At 44.8% G+C, this 18,752-nt stretch overlaps 1 protein-coding gene across 1 annotated transcript in view; it reads right to left on the minus strand.

Annotated features, from left to right (window-relative positions):
• The window catches only part of Xylt1 (xylosyltransferase 1), a 287,358-nt gene that overhangs the window by 56,974 nt on the left and 211,632 nt on the right, over nt 1-18,752 (minus strand). Inside the window, exons 4-5 of the mRNA XM_027410153.2 lie at nt 17,272-17,444; nt 15,669-15,871 (exon numbers count right to left, since the gene is read on the minus strand). Coding sequence (XP_027265954.1) covers nt 15,669-15,871; nt 17,272-17,444 — 376 coding nt within the window. The remainder of the gene's footprint in view (nt 1-15,668; nt 15,872-17,271; nt 17,445-18,752) is intronic.

The raw sequence follows: 18,752 nt of genomic DNA on the forward strand, positions 1-18,752 counted from the left end.
ACCACCTGTATATCCTGAGATACACTGCATCTGTCCCCTTTCTTAGACTGGGATATACCATTCCTACCCATCAGTACAATCTGAGAGATACTATACTTATCCACGCGCATAGCTAGCAGAAAAAAATGCTTTCAAATTTCTCCTCCTCTGGAGCCTGGCAAAATTCCTTGCTCCCCCACCCCCCAACCTTCTCCTTCCTGACAAACAACGATAAGGAATTGAGACACTCTCAGTATGAACTTTGTAATTTAAAAGAGAAAATTCCAAAGGCTTCTGCTGTCGTCAGAACAAACTCTGGTCTTGAACATAGACCTCAAGGTCCCCTATGGTGTGACCACCTTCCTTTCTGGCTGTATTCTGTTGGCTATCCCCATCGCCACATCCTATCACATAGGTCCTTCTTCATCTGCTGTGGGAGTTGTATTCTCTCCTGCCTTAGGACCTTCGGATATGTAGCTGCTGCTGCCTGAACATAGCCCTCCATTCATTTACCACTCTGTCATTTCCTCTTATTTCAACTCTCAGATCAAAGGTAATCAATTCTCTAGGGAAGTTTCTCTTCCCTCTTAGAACAGAGGAGGTTCCATGAGTGCCATTTTACTCAATGTGCATGCGATTTCTTTTTGCAACCATGTCATAAAGGTACAGGCCTTTGATGGACTGATCAGTGTGTTCTTTGAGGGAAAGGGTCAGGCAAATGTCAGGAACAATGTAGAACTCCACTAAACAAGTGATAGTTGACTTGATGGGATGAATGAACAAATGAATGAGTAGAGAGACTTTAAAACTAAAATGTCATTAAAATGCATTTCGCTTTTAACACATTGGTTAAAAGTGTTTCTTTCTTTCTTTGAAATGACATTGCAAACTGCAGCAGACTCCAGAGACCAATTATAGGAGAGGAGCATGCACACACTGAGGCAGAGGGTCAGTAGGGTACCAGAGACATAAGACCTACCAAGTTACAGAAAGAAGTACAGGGACATAGGTCTGGCTACTCTGGGAAATCTTGGAGCATTTGAAGACACTAAGGCATTAGCCAGAAACATGACTGTGTAGCCAAGAAGTGAAGTGTGTGTGTGTGTGTGTGTGTGTGTGTGTGTGTGTGTGTGTGTGTGTGTGTGTGTGTGCTGGGTGCAAAGATCTGGGGCAAGAGCTGAAACCAATGAGCATTGGCATCAGTGTCATTAACCTTTTTGATTCTGGCTGAGGATGGTGGTGCAGGGTGAACTGTAGGGCTAATGAGCATCAGGTATTAATGATAGGTTTCCACAGAGATGGTTGGTTCTGGCTGACTTTTACAGCAGGGGGCTGGACTGAACTAAAGACATGAACCTGTGAGCCAACTGTCTTTCCCTTCTTGGCTGACTCTGGTGGGACAGTCTGGCAGAAGGGCTGCATTTCACAAGCTGCATCTAACCTAGAAATGAAGGCTGGAGAAGGCGCCCACTGGGATACATCGGATGTGGTTGTTCACCGGCGGAGGAAAGAGACCAGAGGGCATTAGGAATGCCCTATCCTCTGTCTTGGATCCTGACCCCCTGAATAGACCAAAAGTTGGTACACAGGCTGAAGGAGTCATCCTGGATGACATCTAGGGAAGTGTGTGAGCAGTCAGAAGTTAGACTTGGCAAAGATTGGCATGTGTGTTCTGAACAATGCCCTTATCTGAAATGTGGGGGTTGTGTCATGATAAGCTAGTGTTGGGGCTGTAGACTATGGCCCATTGATGCAAATTAAGCTTTATTGGAACATCATAACATTCATTCACTTACATATTTGCCTGTGGAAGCTTTGTTGCTATAACAGTGAGCTTCATCAATACAGAGACTGTTGACCAATGCGGTTCACAGGACTAAATATTTACCATCTATAAAATGAAGCTAGGAGTTAGTGACACAGCTCACTGAGACAGACAGTGTTTGCTGTGCAAACATGTACATATGAGTTTGGATCTCCATGGTGGTGTATGCTAGTAATCCCAACACCGGCAAATAGACAAGACAAACTCTGGCACTCCATGACCAGTCAGCCTGTCTAGCTAATCAGGAAGTTTCAGGTCTAGGGAGAGACACTGTGTCAAAGAATACAGTGGAGAGCAACTGAGGAAGACACCTGGTGTCAACCTCTGTCTCTGTGTGTGCGCGAGCACACACACTCTTATCCAATACGTGTCTCTCCATTTGCCTATTCATCTACCTGCTCCATGTTTCAGCTTCCTTTGATTTGTGAGGTGGGGTCTCACATATCCCAGGCTGGCTTGAGTACTGTCTGTAGCTGAGGGTAAGGCTGGCCTTGAGCTTCTGAGCTTTCTAGCATTTCCACTGTATTACAATGTCTTCCTAGTTCACACTGTTCTTCATGGTAGCTTTCCTCATAAACCTTTCTACACAGTGTATTACCCTTTTGTTGTCCATCTGCCTCATGAGCATGCAGCATCAAAGGACTACACCTTCCCCGTACCCAGCAAAGTGGCTTACAACACACAGTAGGCACTCAATAGAGATTTTTCCGAATGATCCAAAAGCCACTTACTATTTGTTTTGTTGCTTAGTTAAATTTTTCATATTTAATTAGCTGCTTTTAAAGGGGAATTTTCTAGTTCAGGAATGTTGGGTTGGGTGCATTAGTTCTTCACTATATATAGCAATGTATCTAAGTGTCCATGCTTTCAAAATTCACTGGTGTCTCATGTCTTTGTAAATTACAAGCAGCCTGTGTACTGTGCTCAAGAGTCCGAGGCTTGATGTCAAGGACATGGGAGGATCTACATATGAGCTGTGGCTTATCTCATGAATGGAAAGGATTAAGTCCTCTCCTGCTAGATGGCTAAGTAGATAAGAGAGAAAGGAGACCTTTAATAGATGCAGTATTCGGGACAGTCGTGGGAAAGGACTGATTCCTGCTAGCTCAATTCAAGACAAAGCTACACCTCTTGGTCTTACATCTATTCCTGTCTCTGAAGCCCATCTAGGACATTGCCCCAGCAGCCTCATGCTTCCACCATACCTTCTAAAGTGATCGGAGTTAATGGAACTCTTTAGCTGTAGGTGTTCAGAGAATGCATTGTTTAAAAAGAACTTTCTGGAAACTTCCCCAGGGTGGCAAACTTTCAAACAAAGATTGACTCTGTAATCAAAAATTGTCTGGCCTTAAACCAGATTCTAGCAGCACAAGGAGCATAATTGAGAAAGGGGTGGCAGTGTTTGTGCCCCTGGCAGGATTTGCCAAGTAAGTGATGAACACAATTAAGCAAGGCCAAGGAGAATCCTCCTCTGGAGGAGGCAAGACACAGGAGACAGGCAGCGGCTCTGGACATGACTTTTACTCCTGGTATATGAACAGAACACTAATGCTGTCATTTCATGTCACCTTTCTCCATGGGAAAGCTGGCTGGCATGGCCAAGGGCCTTCTCCTTTCTGCCCTCTATTCAGCCACAAGTCAGTGCTATAGGGACTGGACCAAGTCCAGATTCCAGCTGCCTAATTTGGATTGGTGGGGCTGTTTCACCACTGATGGGCAGGAGTGATTCTCTCAGTAATGGTGCCTTAGATCTAAGCCATGACCATTACCCTAAGCTAGTTACCAGTCCAGATGTCCAATCCTTTTTTGGACATTGCCTAGAGTAGTTGGGTAGTGTTTTTGGACAGGCTATTAGGTTTTGAGATAAGATGCCATTGGTGTGGCTAATGAGGATATCAATGGGAGGGTTTGAAGGAAGCCTCTACTTGAAGCTCCAGGAAGATGGCATTCATTCAAGAGTAAGTAAGGAAATGGGCAGCCCTGCACCATGGAGTGGAGAGGAGAGGAGGCTGTTGGTGTTCAACTACAAAGACATCCACCTCCTTCCCTCCTATGTTTAGGGTTCTATCGTTTTGTGATGTGGGGTCTCATGGATCCTAGAAAGGCCTTGAGTACTATATGTAGCTGAGGGAAAGGGTGGCCTTAAACTCCTGATCTTCCTGCATTCACTTAGCCAGTGCTAGGATTACAGATGTGTATCATCACACTGGCTTCTGTGGTTCTGGTGATGGAAACAGGGCTCCCCACATGCTAAGCAAGTGTTCTATCAACTGAGATTACACCCCAAGCCCTGGGTTTCCTTACAAGCAAGCCCTGTCAGCATTTCTGCATTAGTATAAGAGCAGAAAAGTATAAAACATGAGAGGGAGGGAGTGAGATGAGGATAAAGATGAAATTTCCTATAGACCATGGTTTTGTCTAGAATTCATAATCACACAGGACTTTAACTTATATCTTCATTGTCCTCATAGGAGAACAATTTCCTCATAAAAAGTGTCCAACTCTGCATTAATAACACCAACATCATTCTAAGAAACTAACTGGAACAGCAAAAGGTCACCAAGCTGCCTCCTATGGCCCTGCGCCATTCCCTTCATGGGAGGAAGTGTCAAGGTCTGAGGCATCACTTAGTGGAGTGGACAGATGCAGGTAGGACTTCCTCCTGGATTCCAGGCCTTTGACCTACTTCTTGCCCCAGGCCTGGGTTACATCTTTGAGGCTGAGACCAGCTACCCTCCTCTGTTTTGACTCTTCCCATCTCACACTGGCTTTGGTAGCCATGTTAAGCCATGAGAAGACTAGGCCTCCACTGACTAGGCCTCTTTTCTCCTGCAACATCAGCATTGTTGAGCATTGCCATGTTTCGATGGTGGGAAGGGTGGAGGGGATTCAGAATAGAGATGTGAGCTGAGACATCATGCTCACGGTGTGATTTGTCAGAGAGCTGGATACAATAATTGCTTGGGTTCCCACTCGGCAACTGTTCCTTGCACAGTGCTCCTACTGCCAATAGCGTCATCTTTCTCTTGAGAGTAAGGAAATGAAGACTCAGAAGGCTGGCTTTACTCACTGTGAGAACACAGCACTGCTAGAGGGTGTGCAATGGTGCATTAGCTCAGGTTGTGTAGAAAGGGAAGTTTAAACAACAGACACTTTCCCATAGTTTCAGAAGCTGAAAGTCTAAGATCAAAAGTGCCAGTGAAATTGATTCCTAGTGAAGGCCCTCTCCCTGGCTTGCAGGTGGCTACTTTCTTTCTGGTTTTTCACAAGGAAGAAAGAAACAAAAATGGTGCTTTGGTGTTGATTTGCCTAATTCTGTAGGACCTGGGCCCTATCCTCATTTACCTCAGCAAACCTTTCTGACCTTCCAATCCCTGTCTCCAAATCCAGAAGCAGTGGTTCAGCACATGAAGAACATTTTTTTTTCTAACGTGGAGGATATTGATGTCACATGTCCTCTTTACTGCCCTGGTAAACAGTTGATAGGACAGAAAATGCCAGCATATTTGTTATCATCATCATCATCATCATCATCATCATCATCATCATCACCATCATCATTATATTGCCCAGGGATGACTATACATATCAGAAATGATAACAACCAGTCCTTCTTCACTGTGCCCATATTAGACTAATGTTTAAATGAATGAAAATTCCATGGAACACCAAAGTTAGGCAGTTGGGGCAAAGTCTGTATAGTCCAAGCCAACGAGGGCAGGATTACAGAGGGTTGTGATGGTTGTGAGTGGCTGATGCAGCACAGCTGATTCCTAGGTTTATGCTTGGGACAAATACAGTCACTGAAGTCACCATTCTCCATCAACATAAATGCAAATGTCTCATCTAGACAAGGATCCATGCTGGCTGTGTAGGCATGGATTGGTGTTCTGAGTGACTGATTTTTTCCCCTTGGTGTCAGCTGTTTATGTAACACAGTGGCAGGCCAGGACAGCTATGCAAAGCACCTTTAACTTGGCTGTCTACTCAGCCCTTGCTGGAATCCCTGCCTGGCTGCTCCTAGACTGTTGACCTTGTATAAGTAAACCGAATCTGATGAATCTCCACCTTTTGGGTATGACCAGATGGGGTACAGTAAGGACACAGCAGAAAAGGTTGACCAGTTGGCTCTTGGGCTCTGTTGTGTGTACCTTTCTCCTCAGCTCTCATTCAGCAGGGACTTAGATGGGGAGGAATGGCTGCAAAGCTTCAGTTGCCAATATCTCTCACTCTCTGATGGGGATGCCGGAGAGACAGCAATTCCATGATTAGAATCTCCAAAAAAGAAAATTGGGGAATGAAGGGCCCAGCTCCCCATTTCGGCAGCCATAATAGCCTAGCATGTGCTTGCCTGACCTTGCCTTAGCCACTAGGAGGTCAGATGCCTGCCTCGTGGCAAGGAAACAATCAGAAGTTAGCTGGTAGTGAGTGCTATGCTTTATGGCTCTGGGCGTGCTTTACGGACAAGTGCACAACAATGACATGCAGAGCATAGCAACCACCCAGGGAGGGCCTATGGGCCATAACAACCAGTTGACCAATCAACACAGGGCAAACCCTCCAAGCCTGGAGGCACACCAATCTTGAGCCTGTGCGTACCCCTAGACACTCCCCTTATGCTGCCCTATAAGATCTCTATGCCGTGGCTTCGCCGCATCTTTGCTAGCCATCCACCATGGTGGATAGGTGAAAGGCCCGAGCTAACATGGGGTTAGCTCGTTAAACAACTACAATAAAGCCTTGTGCTGTTTGCATCAAAAAAGAAAAAAAAAGAACTATGAACTAGCCTGGCGTTGGTGATGCATGCCTTTAATCCCAGCACTCGGGAGGCAGAGGCAGGTGGATCTCTGTGAGTTTGAGGTCAGCCTGGTCTCCAGAGCGAGTGCCAGGATAGGCTCCAAAGCTACACAGAGAAACCCTGTCTCGAAAAACCAAAAAAAAAAAAAAAAAAAAAAGAATTATGAAATAAGTGTGACAGGACTTGGGGACAGTGGGATGGTTCATCTGCTGAAGGTGCTTGCCAGCAAAATCCAATGACTTGAGTTGGATCTCTGCAACCCAAGGTGGAAAGAGAAAACAGACTTTTTAAGTTGTCCTCTGGTGTCCACAAGAGCACATTTTATACACACACACACACAAAAAAAAACAAAAAACAAAAAACAAACAAAAAAACCAAAACAAACAAACAAACAAACAAAACAAAACATGCATGGTGGTAATGATGATGACTTTTTTTAAAAAAAGAGTGACAGTTGCTGTTGGGAAAGAAATCAGGTCCTTCTTTTCCCCAGTAATGGAAACCGTACAGATCTGAATCCTAGTCCTGATGCGTGAGTTTTGAGACCATGAAAAATTCTCTTACTTCATAGCTTCAGTTTGTTGATTTGTACAGTGAGATGTTGGGGTGGCATCTACCATCTGAGGCTGTTCCAAGAGTGACTGTGGATCATACATGACATACTTGGCTCAGGATGTTATGCCCAATAAGCACCAAGAAATGTTATCAACTGTGATCCTCTATGGGAGAATTGCAGATCTCAAGAGATTCTGCTGGGCATCTACTTTCAGGGCCTCGACAGGCTACTCACTATGCAGAGCCATGGCTGAGGATGGCAGCAAGGGAGGAGATGCGCATAAGAATAAAGATGTGAAAACCCACATTTTGCATTTACTCATCTAATGGTTGTACTATAACTCTGCCCAGTGGGCCCTGTACTTATCCAAATCTCTTCCATCATCAATATAAAAAGCAACAAACACAAATCCCTGTTCTACATGACATTTTAAGAGCTTCTGTCTATTCAGGTTGCCCTTGAAATGAACTTCCACCTGTTTACAGGAACAGGCAAGAGGAATAACATACTCTATAATGCTGTTTTCCATGGACTACCCTAGGCTCATATCCAAATTCCCAGCATGCACTTAGAGCATCCTTGCATGCACACCATTCCTGCCTATGGCCACAGTGGCAAGCTAGATAAAAGAAGGCTTTGTTCCTCCAAGAAGTAAGTATGTTCTGTGTATTGGGGAAGGAGATTCCAGGGCTGGACACATCTAATCTACAAGCACATAGAGAGATGCTGCCAAGATGATAGAGACCCATGAAAGTCCACACAGGAGGAAATCAGGATGAAATACAATTAAAAGATTCACCTTACCACAGACCTGAGATCTGGTAAGATGATCAGCAGAAGATGGTAGAACATTTGTTTTTGAACTGTGTGACATTGGCTCACTCTTCTTTTGGGGAGTATAAAAGCAGATAAATAATATTTTCTAGTGGAATTTCACTCCATGAAACAAACTGTTAACCTTTATGTTAAAATAAAATTTAAAAGTTAGTTGCTTTACCATGAGACAATTTCAATTTTTTGGGTGGCCTCATATGGTTCACAGCATTGGATGATGTTAGCGTGCATTCCCATCACCCCAGAAAGGGTTATCAGAGGATGCTGGGCTAGCACACTGCCTGGATTCCAACAGGCTCCCAAAGAGCACCCCCTTTTTTTATGAACGCTGCTACATTGTAGGCCAGGGAGTGAACTTAACATCATTCAAGAAAAAGCCACCAACACCTTCCTCTTCAACACTGTGGATAGAAATCAAATAGAAAGTACTAACTCTCTCCCAGGAGCCGGCCTACTACTGCCTGGCACTACAAGAACTAGTGAGTCTGGAGGGAAGTGCAGCATGCAGGCAGCATTTCCCATTCATTTCCTGTCTTTTGTTCTACAACTTTCCCACTGATGCTGTAGATTTCCTTCCGGAAATTTCCATCCTTATTTACATGAACTAAGATGATTTCCTAAACCAAAGTGACCACTTGTGGCTTTCTGAGGAACCTGACTGTTTTTCATCTGACTCTCAAGAGAGTCCAAGAACTCCAGCTGTTCCCCTTTTGTCTAGTAGATAATGGGGTCTGTCTTCAAGAAGGTCCAAGAGCTGTCTGATCTAAAATACAGCTTGAGTATCAGGCAGGAGAAAAACAAACCGCATTTCTGCAAAGGCGTGGGGTGTGGGTTGTCGGCTGGAAAAATAACAGGGCTAGAGATATGTTTATTTTGCTACTAGATGCAAACAAGGCTGTTAACAGCATAATTACTGGCAGGGCTCACTATCCCATCAGCAGCAGTCTGAGCAGGTGCACCCTTTCAGATCACACATTATCTGGGTGGAGATTCTGTTGGATGTTTTTGTTCCTGGGGCTTCAGGGTCTCAGAAATGAGGGCGAGCATCTCAAAGCACTCAAAGACAAAAGTGGTTCAGATGCTGACACAGCACGGGTCACACTCAATGACCCACATGTTGGACCCTTAAATAAGACTTCTTATGAAGTACTGCATCTCATAGATTTTATTGTTGCTGTGTGTGTGTGTGTGTGTGTGTGTGTGTGTGTGTGTGTGTGTGTGTGTGTGTGTGTGTGTGTGTGTATGTGTGTGTGTACAGTCCCAGGCATTGTTCCTCAGGAGTTGTTCCCCTTGTGTTTTGAAAAAGGGTCTCTTATTAGCCTAGAACTTAACAACTGGGCTGGGCTGGCTATCCAGTGAGGCCCAGGATCTTCCTGTTTCCACCTCCTGAGCAGTGAGTATACAAAGCATTCACCATCATTTACATGGGTTCTGGGGATTAAAGTCAGGTTCTCATGCTTGCCTAGCATATGTTTTGTTAACTGAGCCATCTCCCCAGCATCCATACTTTCCATAACAGCAGATATTTTGTTATCTGTGTCTGTAATTGTGTGATGAATGTCTCTATTCCTACCCTCTGACAGTAGCTTTCAGCCCTCTGCCATGTATTACACCCATATATGGAGAGTTAAATGTACAGAGATTCTCATCACCCATTGAGAATTTGTAATCAGCTGGTCCAGAGCAGAGCCCTGAATTTCTGAGAATCGCTCAGAACCCAGATTTCTCTTGTTGAGAAGCTCACCATGATGGTCAAGCCCCTCTGAGAGAGCAATGTCTCCCTGTTGTATTCCCCTAGGGCCTGTACCTGAGAACGTACCAGTAAAAGGCTTGCCAGAACTTCTGGTCTCTCAGGGCCTAGTTTAGCTTGTGTGCCCCGGGGATCTATCAGGCTGAGTTGATGAGAGTCTGACCTGCTTGAGGATGGAGGGCATCAGGAGTGGGAATGCATGCGAGAGTGTTGTAAGTGTTACTGTTAGACCACATGGGTGGGTGCTGGGTGCAGCAGCACCATGAAGGGTGCACAAGTTTCCATCTGCTCATGATCAGAACAGGGATCCCACTCAGAAAAATTGGTAAGTGAGAAGTTACCAATTCTAATGTGGGCTGGGGTGATGTTCTAGAAGAATCATCTGAGGACTGGGAAGATTACTCAGTAGGTAGAGCACTTGTCATGTATGAATAAGGAACTGAGTTTGGATCCCTAGAACTCACCTAAAGCCAGACACAGTAACAAAAGGTTGAATACCCAGCACTCATATGGAGAGATAATAGGAGAATCCCTGGAAGCTCAGGAGTCAGTTGCCTGGGGTATGCAATAGTACAAAATAGACCCTGCATCAAATGAAATGGAAGCTGAGGACAGATTGGAGGTTGATCTCTGCCACATGCATGCCATGGCATGTGTGCATCCATACTTAACACACATGCACATGAACACGCACAGGCACACGCACACACACACAGCACACCGACAACAAAGAAATGGGTTGCAAGTTCCGCTTGGGAAACAGTTCCCTATCTGGTCTACAAACAGGTATATCAGGTGTCCAAAAGGGTTCTTGGGCTTTTGTTTCAAGGGTTTATGTACTTGAAAAAGACAAGAGACACTTTAAACTCCTTAGGATGGTTACACAAACAAACACAAACAGTGCTGAAGAGGAACTGAGGGAACCAGAACTCTCACACAGAGCTGTTGGGATGTGCAATGATGCAGCCATTACAGACAACATTATGGCTGTTATTCAAAATGACCAAGACTAAATACAGCTAAATATATGATTTAGTGATATCTAAACTCAGTTAAGAAATAGAGACAGGGTCCTGAGGAGATATCTTTACATCCATACTAATGACAGTATCATTCAAAACAGTGAAAAGTTAGAATCATTCCATGTGTTCATATAAGTGAACATTATTCAGTTTTTAAAAGGAAGGTCTTTCTAACACATGCTTACATGGCTAAACCTTAATGACATTAGACTAAGTGAAATAAGGCAGTCACAAACCAAGTACTGCATGACTCCACTTACAAGAGGTCCACAAAGTTAACAAACTCATTGGGATGGGTCAGTTGTAGTTGCCAAGGACCAGAGGGAGAAGGGAACAGGAAGCTGTTTTACAAGGTCAAGAAAGTCCTGGGGATCTTATGAGTATGATGATCGTCCAACATGAACACACTTAGTACCACTCATCTGCATCCATAAAAATGGAAGAGATAGTAAGTTTCATATTACACATGTTTTACATTTATAAAGCAGACAGGGAAACATAGAGAAGACACTTTCATCCAATTTCCTTTCTCCTTGAATCTGTAGGCTGTGATCCTTCTGGCTCACAAGAATCTCTTCTGACCTGTTCTACCAAATTCTTGTCTCAGGTCACTGGGCTGCTCTGTTCCTTGCTCCATATCCCACTGAAATGCTCTGTGAGTGTCCTGTAGCAGGCTGTGTGTTCAGGTGTGGTGCTCTCAGTCCCCAAGCAGAAGGTGGCTGCTTGGCTGTGTGTGACTGTAAGGCTAAATGGCTGCATAGATTCTGGAAGCTCATATGGTTTCTGGAAGCTTGCCTCTGCATGGTGGCTGAGAGCAGTTCTGTAGCCATGGTTCTGGGAGCCCCAGAAGCTATGGCCTCCTCCACCATATCCCCACTTCCATTTGGGCCCTTCCATCTCTTCCCCCATAGCCACCAACATAATATCTCAAAATGGACATAGGGTCCCTTGCGCTAGTTTCCTAGTGTGGGCACCAAGGCATCAACAGACCAATAGGTGAGCTCAGCAGATCACAAGACATTGGCTGGGTTTTGTGAAGACTTTGACTTAAAGTAAGTAGACTTGTGAAGCCATTGGGTTTGTCAGAAGGAGGCCCATCTCCCAAGTCCATCCATGGATATAGAGGGTTTTCTCCTCTGACCTCACCAGGCTGACTTGAACTGTTCCCTCCCTAGACAGCCCTGAATTGCCATCACAAGGGGTTGAGTAGTAAGATAAGGAAGAAGATAAAGTCTCCAATTTCCATCTGTAACTCCAAATCCACCCCCAGGTAACCAGACCTGCTGGAGACAGATGCCCCATTCTGCAGTGAGCCGGGAGTGAGAACAAATCTCACTGGGTACATCTACCCTGCCCACAGTATCATCATCAGGTCAGCACCTGCAAAGCCCTGTGCAGCCATGCACTATGGCTGTGCTTTGGTATCCCTTGCAGGGATTCTTTTACCCAACCAGAGCCACTGAACTGATGAAAGGGATGATGATACAAGAGGAACTGAACACAGATTCTGAGTGTCTACACTGATTTCTAACTCTCAGGCACCTCAGCTATTCCCTGGGTCTTGTCAAGGCTTTGGCTCATAGTATGCCTGTTAAGCACACTGGTTTCTTACATATCGTTCTTTTATAGGATGAAAATTAAAATATGTGTTGAAGTCCTCAACAGAGGTTCTGGCACATAGTAGGTGTGCAGGAAATGCTTGCATTTTAGGTCTCATACAAACATTGCTTTGGGGAGACCGTAGAGAAGCCTGACTACCTGCTTCCTGTCTCATCTACTTGTATTTTCTCTTCTTCAACTTTGCAATCCCCAGCACTGGTACTTTCTCAAGACAGAGGTTTGAGTTTGTTGTTAATATAACTTATGTGTTTACATAGTGGGTCCAGTATGTTATGTTTTTATGGTCCTGCATCCCTAAGAAAAAGAAAAGGCAGATCCTGGGTTTAGCTTGAAGTATGCCAACACTGTTTTCCCTAGGCAACAGCTTCTGACACACACACACACACACACACACACACACACACACACACACACACCACAGATAGAGGCTGAAAGGAACTGTGGACACACTCAACCCTTCTGTTTGTCCCAAAGCAAAGGTCCTAAAGATGGATGTCCCTATGCAGGTCCGAACAAAACAGCATGGAGAAATGTTCATGGTTTGATCCCTACATATATATGGCCAGTCAAAAGTTACTTCTTTGGTATTCAGGAAACGGAAAAATGCAATTAACATGCTTTTGATGAGTCAAGACATAGAACTTGGAAACATTCATGTCCCACCATGTGCTGGGCATTTAACCAGCTTCAACCAGAGCCTACACAGTGCAGTACCACATTAAACAGCAGGGCAGGAAGGCATGGAGACTTTGAGCATACTTAGCTTGTCCATTACCCACACAGGAATCTCCTTCACACACAAATCGTGTCTTGTTTTCTGTTGAAACACTGTTCACAGACTCACTCTGCTTTTCACACCTTGAGAAGGATTGGAGTTGAGAAATAATCGCCTGGCTTTTCACTCCATCAGAGGAAAAGGGGAAATATTTCGAAGGGAGGGGGAGTGTGAAGCCCTGCCTGTGATGCACACATCACCTCATTTCTGTGACCAGCCTGTATTTACCCAGCACTTGCTATACATCAGGTTCTGTGTGATGCCTCTGAGGTATCATTTTTCATTGTCTTCTGCTAACAGCCCCTTGCAAGAAGTACTGCTGTTGTGTTCATTTTAAGGTGGAAAGTATATACCAATTCACATGGCTACCTGTGTCTAGGAACTAACATGTCTATGACTCAGTAAGGCAATGAGTCTTTATTACCTAAGAAGAGAGGCTACACTCCCAGTCATGGTGGGTGGGGGACTCAGAGTGGATACCTTGGGCTGCTTCTGTCCCAGAAGGCTCTCCAAGTCCTCAAAAGCCTCCTGGAAATGTCTGAAGTGGGCACTCCCACCACCCTTTGAGAAAGCTTTTAACTTTCTTATTCTTCCTGGGATGGAAGGAGTCATTTTCGAAGCTACAGATGGGACAGCAGATGGGAAGTAAAACCTATCAGAGTTGCCCGGGATGAAACCATTCATCTGCAAAATCCATATGTTTTTGTGTGGGGAGACTTCATAGAAACAACAGCAAGAGGAAACAGCCAGCCCGGAGCATCAGGTGCCTCCAGCCATGAGGCTGACAGGACAGAGTGCACAGAAAAGCCAAAGGGGTGGGTGAGCACCCTGGCAATGAGCTGGGAGGGGGGAAGGGAGTACAAGCCAGGCACAGAGACAAACAATGAGATCTACAGTTAAAGGAATCACAAAGAACAAACCTTCAGCACATGGCCTGACAAGATATCTGGGACCCTTGCAAAGATAAAAGGTGCAACCTTGCCTGCAACTTAGATGCTAACAGTTGACGTACACTAGCCCCTTGCAAGGGCCTGGTGCTCTGCTACAGTTTGTTATTACCTCTTGGTATCACATGGATGGATTTATGTGGAATCTGCTGCTGCTTTGATGACTGATGTCAGATTCCCATGCTGAGCAGTCTTGTGAGAATCTAAATCTGCATCCTGTCTGGCCCTGACCCTTCAGGATAAGTGGCCATGGTTACATCTGGGACTGTAATCATTGCAAAGCATCATTTCTAGGGGACCAGCAGTGGGTGTGCCTACCTGGCCTGTTTCCTTCTTGCTTGCAACTATACAGACAGCCCAGTCTCCTGATTTTTCCCAAAAGGTGAATTGCAAGCAAAAAGAACATCTATTTTGGAACCAGACAGAACCGGTTCTAGTTTTTGCTTTTCCATGTCTTTACTATTTGACAGTGGACTTCAATTTGAGCATATATCTACTGGATTCTCTACAAGGGTTCAAGGAACGACCACCCATGATATCTGTTATACACAGCATTTTCAACAAATTTCTGAATTCAATCCTTTATTGGAAGATGACAAGGGATTGTTCTGACTACCTCTTGCCCCATTGTCTAGTCACCTTTCCTCAAGCTATTGCTTACTAAACTACACCTATTTTTAGATTTCTATAGTTTCTCTTAAAAGAAATGATGTCTCTGAACTCCAGGTCATCTGGGTCCTCAGGGGATATTGGCAATATCTTCAGACACTGTGAGAAAGACGTAAGTGGGCAGAGCATGCTATTGACAGCTCTGTAGGTAGAGACCAAAGACACCGATAAAGACCCAACAGTGCAAGGGGAAGCCTCATAGCAAAGAATTAGTCAGCCCAAATGTCAATATTTCATGGCTCACAATCCTGGTCTAGAATGTTCTTCCATGCTTTTCTCTGCTCCATCCCTGCTCACCAACACATCTTACTCTACAGTAAATATTCCAGGGTCTTTCTCACTTCTTATCTGTGACCTTGCCTGGGCTGTTGTAAGAAACCTCCCTTCTATTAACCTGCTTTGAGTTCAACATCAAGGTCAGACACATATTTTCTCTGCTCAAAACATACTTTCACCTGGCTTGGAGAAACAGATCTATGACATAACCTAGATCGACTCAATGACCTTGTGTCTCATTTCTCTATTCCTCACTATCTGTTACAGCTCTTCCAAGCCCAACTTCTTCTTGCCCACACTAGGGCTGGCCTAGCTCTTTCCTGCCTTGGAACACTTCAAAGACATCATTACTCACCTCATCTTCTACTGTTGTCCACAAGGCTGTTCTTGGCCTTTTTCATTAAGAACAGGATGCTCTCCCACATCTGCCCTCTGCTTTCTAAACACAATGTTGGGTGATATCATGGAGAAAACACAGCTCACCTCATGAAGCAGCATGCTTCTCTGGACAGGAAGCTGATTGCCTGTACTTTCCTGTGTCCCCACTGTTGTTACATAAAGAGGGAAGGGAATCAGGACCATGAACCTAGCTGTCTTGGAGCTGTTGACTGCCTTACCTGATGGGGTAGTCAGCAGCGCTGAGGTTAATGAAGAAGTCCCAGGGCCAGTCAGTCATCTCCAGGAGATCCCGCATGCTCTGCAGGTAGGTGGACAGGAGGCTGGCCCCGCCCCAGATGGTGGCCATTCTCCAGGAGGTGACTCGGACATTGTCGTACTGCCTGGAGAACTGGAGTACTTGCCGATGCAAGTAATTGGAACGCTTTTCCCAGGAGACAAAGGGAGAAAAGGAACAGTAAATAGCCCAAAAACATCAGCCCATAGACATCCCAGCCACCCTGTTCCTCTTGTGGTTGTTGTGTCTGATCACACTGGCTGCTATTCATGGCAGCCTGTGGTGTCTTTCTGCATCGATGTTCAAATATTCCATTCATATGAATTTTTTCATTGGTTACTGAAATTCAGATTCCGCAGGCCCATTGCTGAGCTTGTGGGGCCTGGAGCATAGCATGATAATGAATGACTGCTGCATGTTATCTGAGGGTAACAACCTCAAAAACATGGGTCTGTCTAAATTTTATATGTTCTGTCCTTCAGGACCTTTCCCCTCCCTTACTGTTTTACAGGCTGACTAGAAACATCTTAGGGATGAAAATAGCCCTTTTGCCTCTTTAGATTTAGGGTAGAAGCTGTAACTAGGCTGTGTACTTGCTAGGCAGGCATTCTACCACTGACTTACAACCTCAACCTGTGGTTTTCTGAGAAGACAGGATCTCAGCTGGTGCTGGACTTGACCTCAGAGCAACTTTCCTGCCTCCACCTTATGAGTTCCAGGGTTCTAGATATGCACATATCTTGTGACATCAACAGATTAACAGAACTACTAGGGGAGGATCACTCCAGGGTCAGCAAGTCAAATATAGGTTTGGAATAAGACTTTATTGGTACACAATCATGCCCATTTATTGACAGTTTTCTGTGGCTGCAGTCAGACAAGGGCAGCTCTGATTAGCACATGGTCCAAAAGAATATCTCAACTACCTGGACTTTTCTAGAAAAAGTGAGCCCACTCCTGGGATAGCTACTTTTTTACAGACCTGTGAGGGCAGGCAATAAACACTAGGTAGGGAGAGAAAGAGGTAAAAACCACAGCACATTTAGGTTCTGAGAAGAAATTCTTGTGTGTGTTATATTATGTAGGAGGGAGACAAACGCTAACAGTAATGAAGAGCACATTGAAAAAAGCCCATGGGAGGATCTTGAATGATCTGATCACAAAGAGATGAGAAGCATTTAAGGCTATGGATATACTAATTTCCAGAACCAACTGGCTTACCGTGTATACATATATCAACATATCAAATTGTACCCCATAAATATGTGTAATTATCATGTGTCGAGGAAGAATAAAAAAACAAACAAACAACCAGAGAAACAATATTTATAGGAAAAGCTGAAAGCCACAGCTAAATGAAGCTAACAACACACACACACACACACACACACACACACACACACACACACACACCACTTCTGGACCACATGGGTGCTTTTCCATCTCTAGACCTCATTCTGGACTTGTGCAATGGGAGGAAGGATCAGAGATGCACAGACAGACTGCTGAGGAAGCCCAACAAAGGGATCTGAACAGCCGCTCCTCACCTTATCCACATGGATGTAGTAGAAATGGTCTTTGTGATAGATGGCCTTGAACATGCGCTGTAGTTGTCGAGATGCACGGCCATGGACCACCAGGACAAAGGCGATTCTCACCGGGTTGGTGGGCATGTACTCCACAATGTCCTCATCCCATTGGACATTCTTGTTAGCTTTGCCTGGGGAAAACCAGAAGACCACAGAGATGAGCTTGAGGATGGCCTGCCCTTTGGGAAGCAGGGACTGTTTCCTACACCTCCCCTGAGGACAGGAGCACCTTTATCCACACTTAATTCTAGAGCTTGATTCAGCTGAACCAAGCAAGCCCTACACCCTTATGCTGTTCAGGTACAAGGTAGCAGAGACTCTGTGATGCTTACAGCATTCTCTCTATACTAGAGGAGTTGCAAAGGCTGATACATATATTCAGCTATGTACTGGGTAGTATTATGTCAACTTGACACAAGCTAAAGTCATCCGAGAGAAAATACCTCCATAAGATTGGGCGGTAGGCAAGCCTATAAAGCATTTTTTAAATTAGTGATTGATGCAGGAGGATCAAGCCCATTGTGGGTGGTGCCTCCCTTGGCTGGCAATCTTGAGGTTCTATAGGAAAATGCAATGAGTAAACCATGAGCAAGTCAGTACCAGCACCTCTCCATGGCCTCGGCATCAGCTCCTGACTCCAGGTTCTTTCTCTGTTTGAGTTCCTGTCATGACTTCCTTCGTTGATAAACGATATTTGCAAGCATAAACAAAGAAACCCTTTCCTTCCCAAGTTGCTTTGGTCATGATGTTCATCACAGCATAGTAACCCTGACTAAGACAAGTTACCAAAAAGGCAGGGTTGAGGTCTGTGAAAGATGAACCATAGAGGAAATCTGGAGTGAACATCCGACCTTTGTCTGTCCATAATATTTTTCCTTCTTTCCTCAACAATAGCCAATGTGTTCAATTGTGAAAAAAAAGAGTAACATGAACTCTGATCTTTTGATAGAGTTTCATGTTCAAAATAGTATTGGTATTGGTAACTGGAAGTGCAACACTAACTAGCAGCAATCGGGAGCTTACTCATCCTGTGCCATCGCAACCTTATCTGATACTCATGTACCTGATGCCTATTCATGTCTCTGTCTGTCTGTCTGTCTGTCTGTCTGTCTGTCTGTCTGTCTGTCTGTATCTCTCTCTCTCTCTCTCTGTGTGTGTGCGTGCGTGCGTGCGCGCGCGCGCACACACACGCACGCACATGCAGGCCAGAAGTCAATGTTGGTGCCTTCCTTAATTGCTCTTCACTATATCTTTTTAAAACAGAGTATCTCATTGAAGCTGGAGTTCAGTGATTTGGCAAGACCAGCTTGCCAACAAGCCTCTGAGGTCCTCTTGTCTCTACCTTCTGGGCACTGGGATTGCCGGACTGACTTTGTTACAGAGGTGCTGAGGATAGGACCTTGGGTTCTCCATGCTTGCACTGTAAGTACCTAACTAAC

Source organism: Cricetulus griseus, chromosome 3 (assembly GCF_003668045.3).
Source record: "Cricetulus griseus strain 17A/GY chromosome 3, alternate assembly CriGri-PICRH-1.0, whole genome shotgun sequence".
NCBI lineage: Eukaryota > Metazoa > Chordata > Mammalia > Rodentia > Cricetidae > Cricetulus > Cricetulus griseus.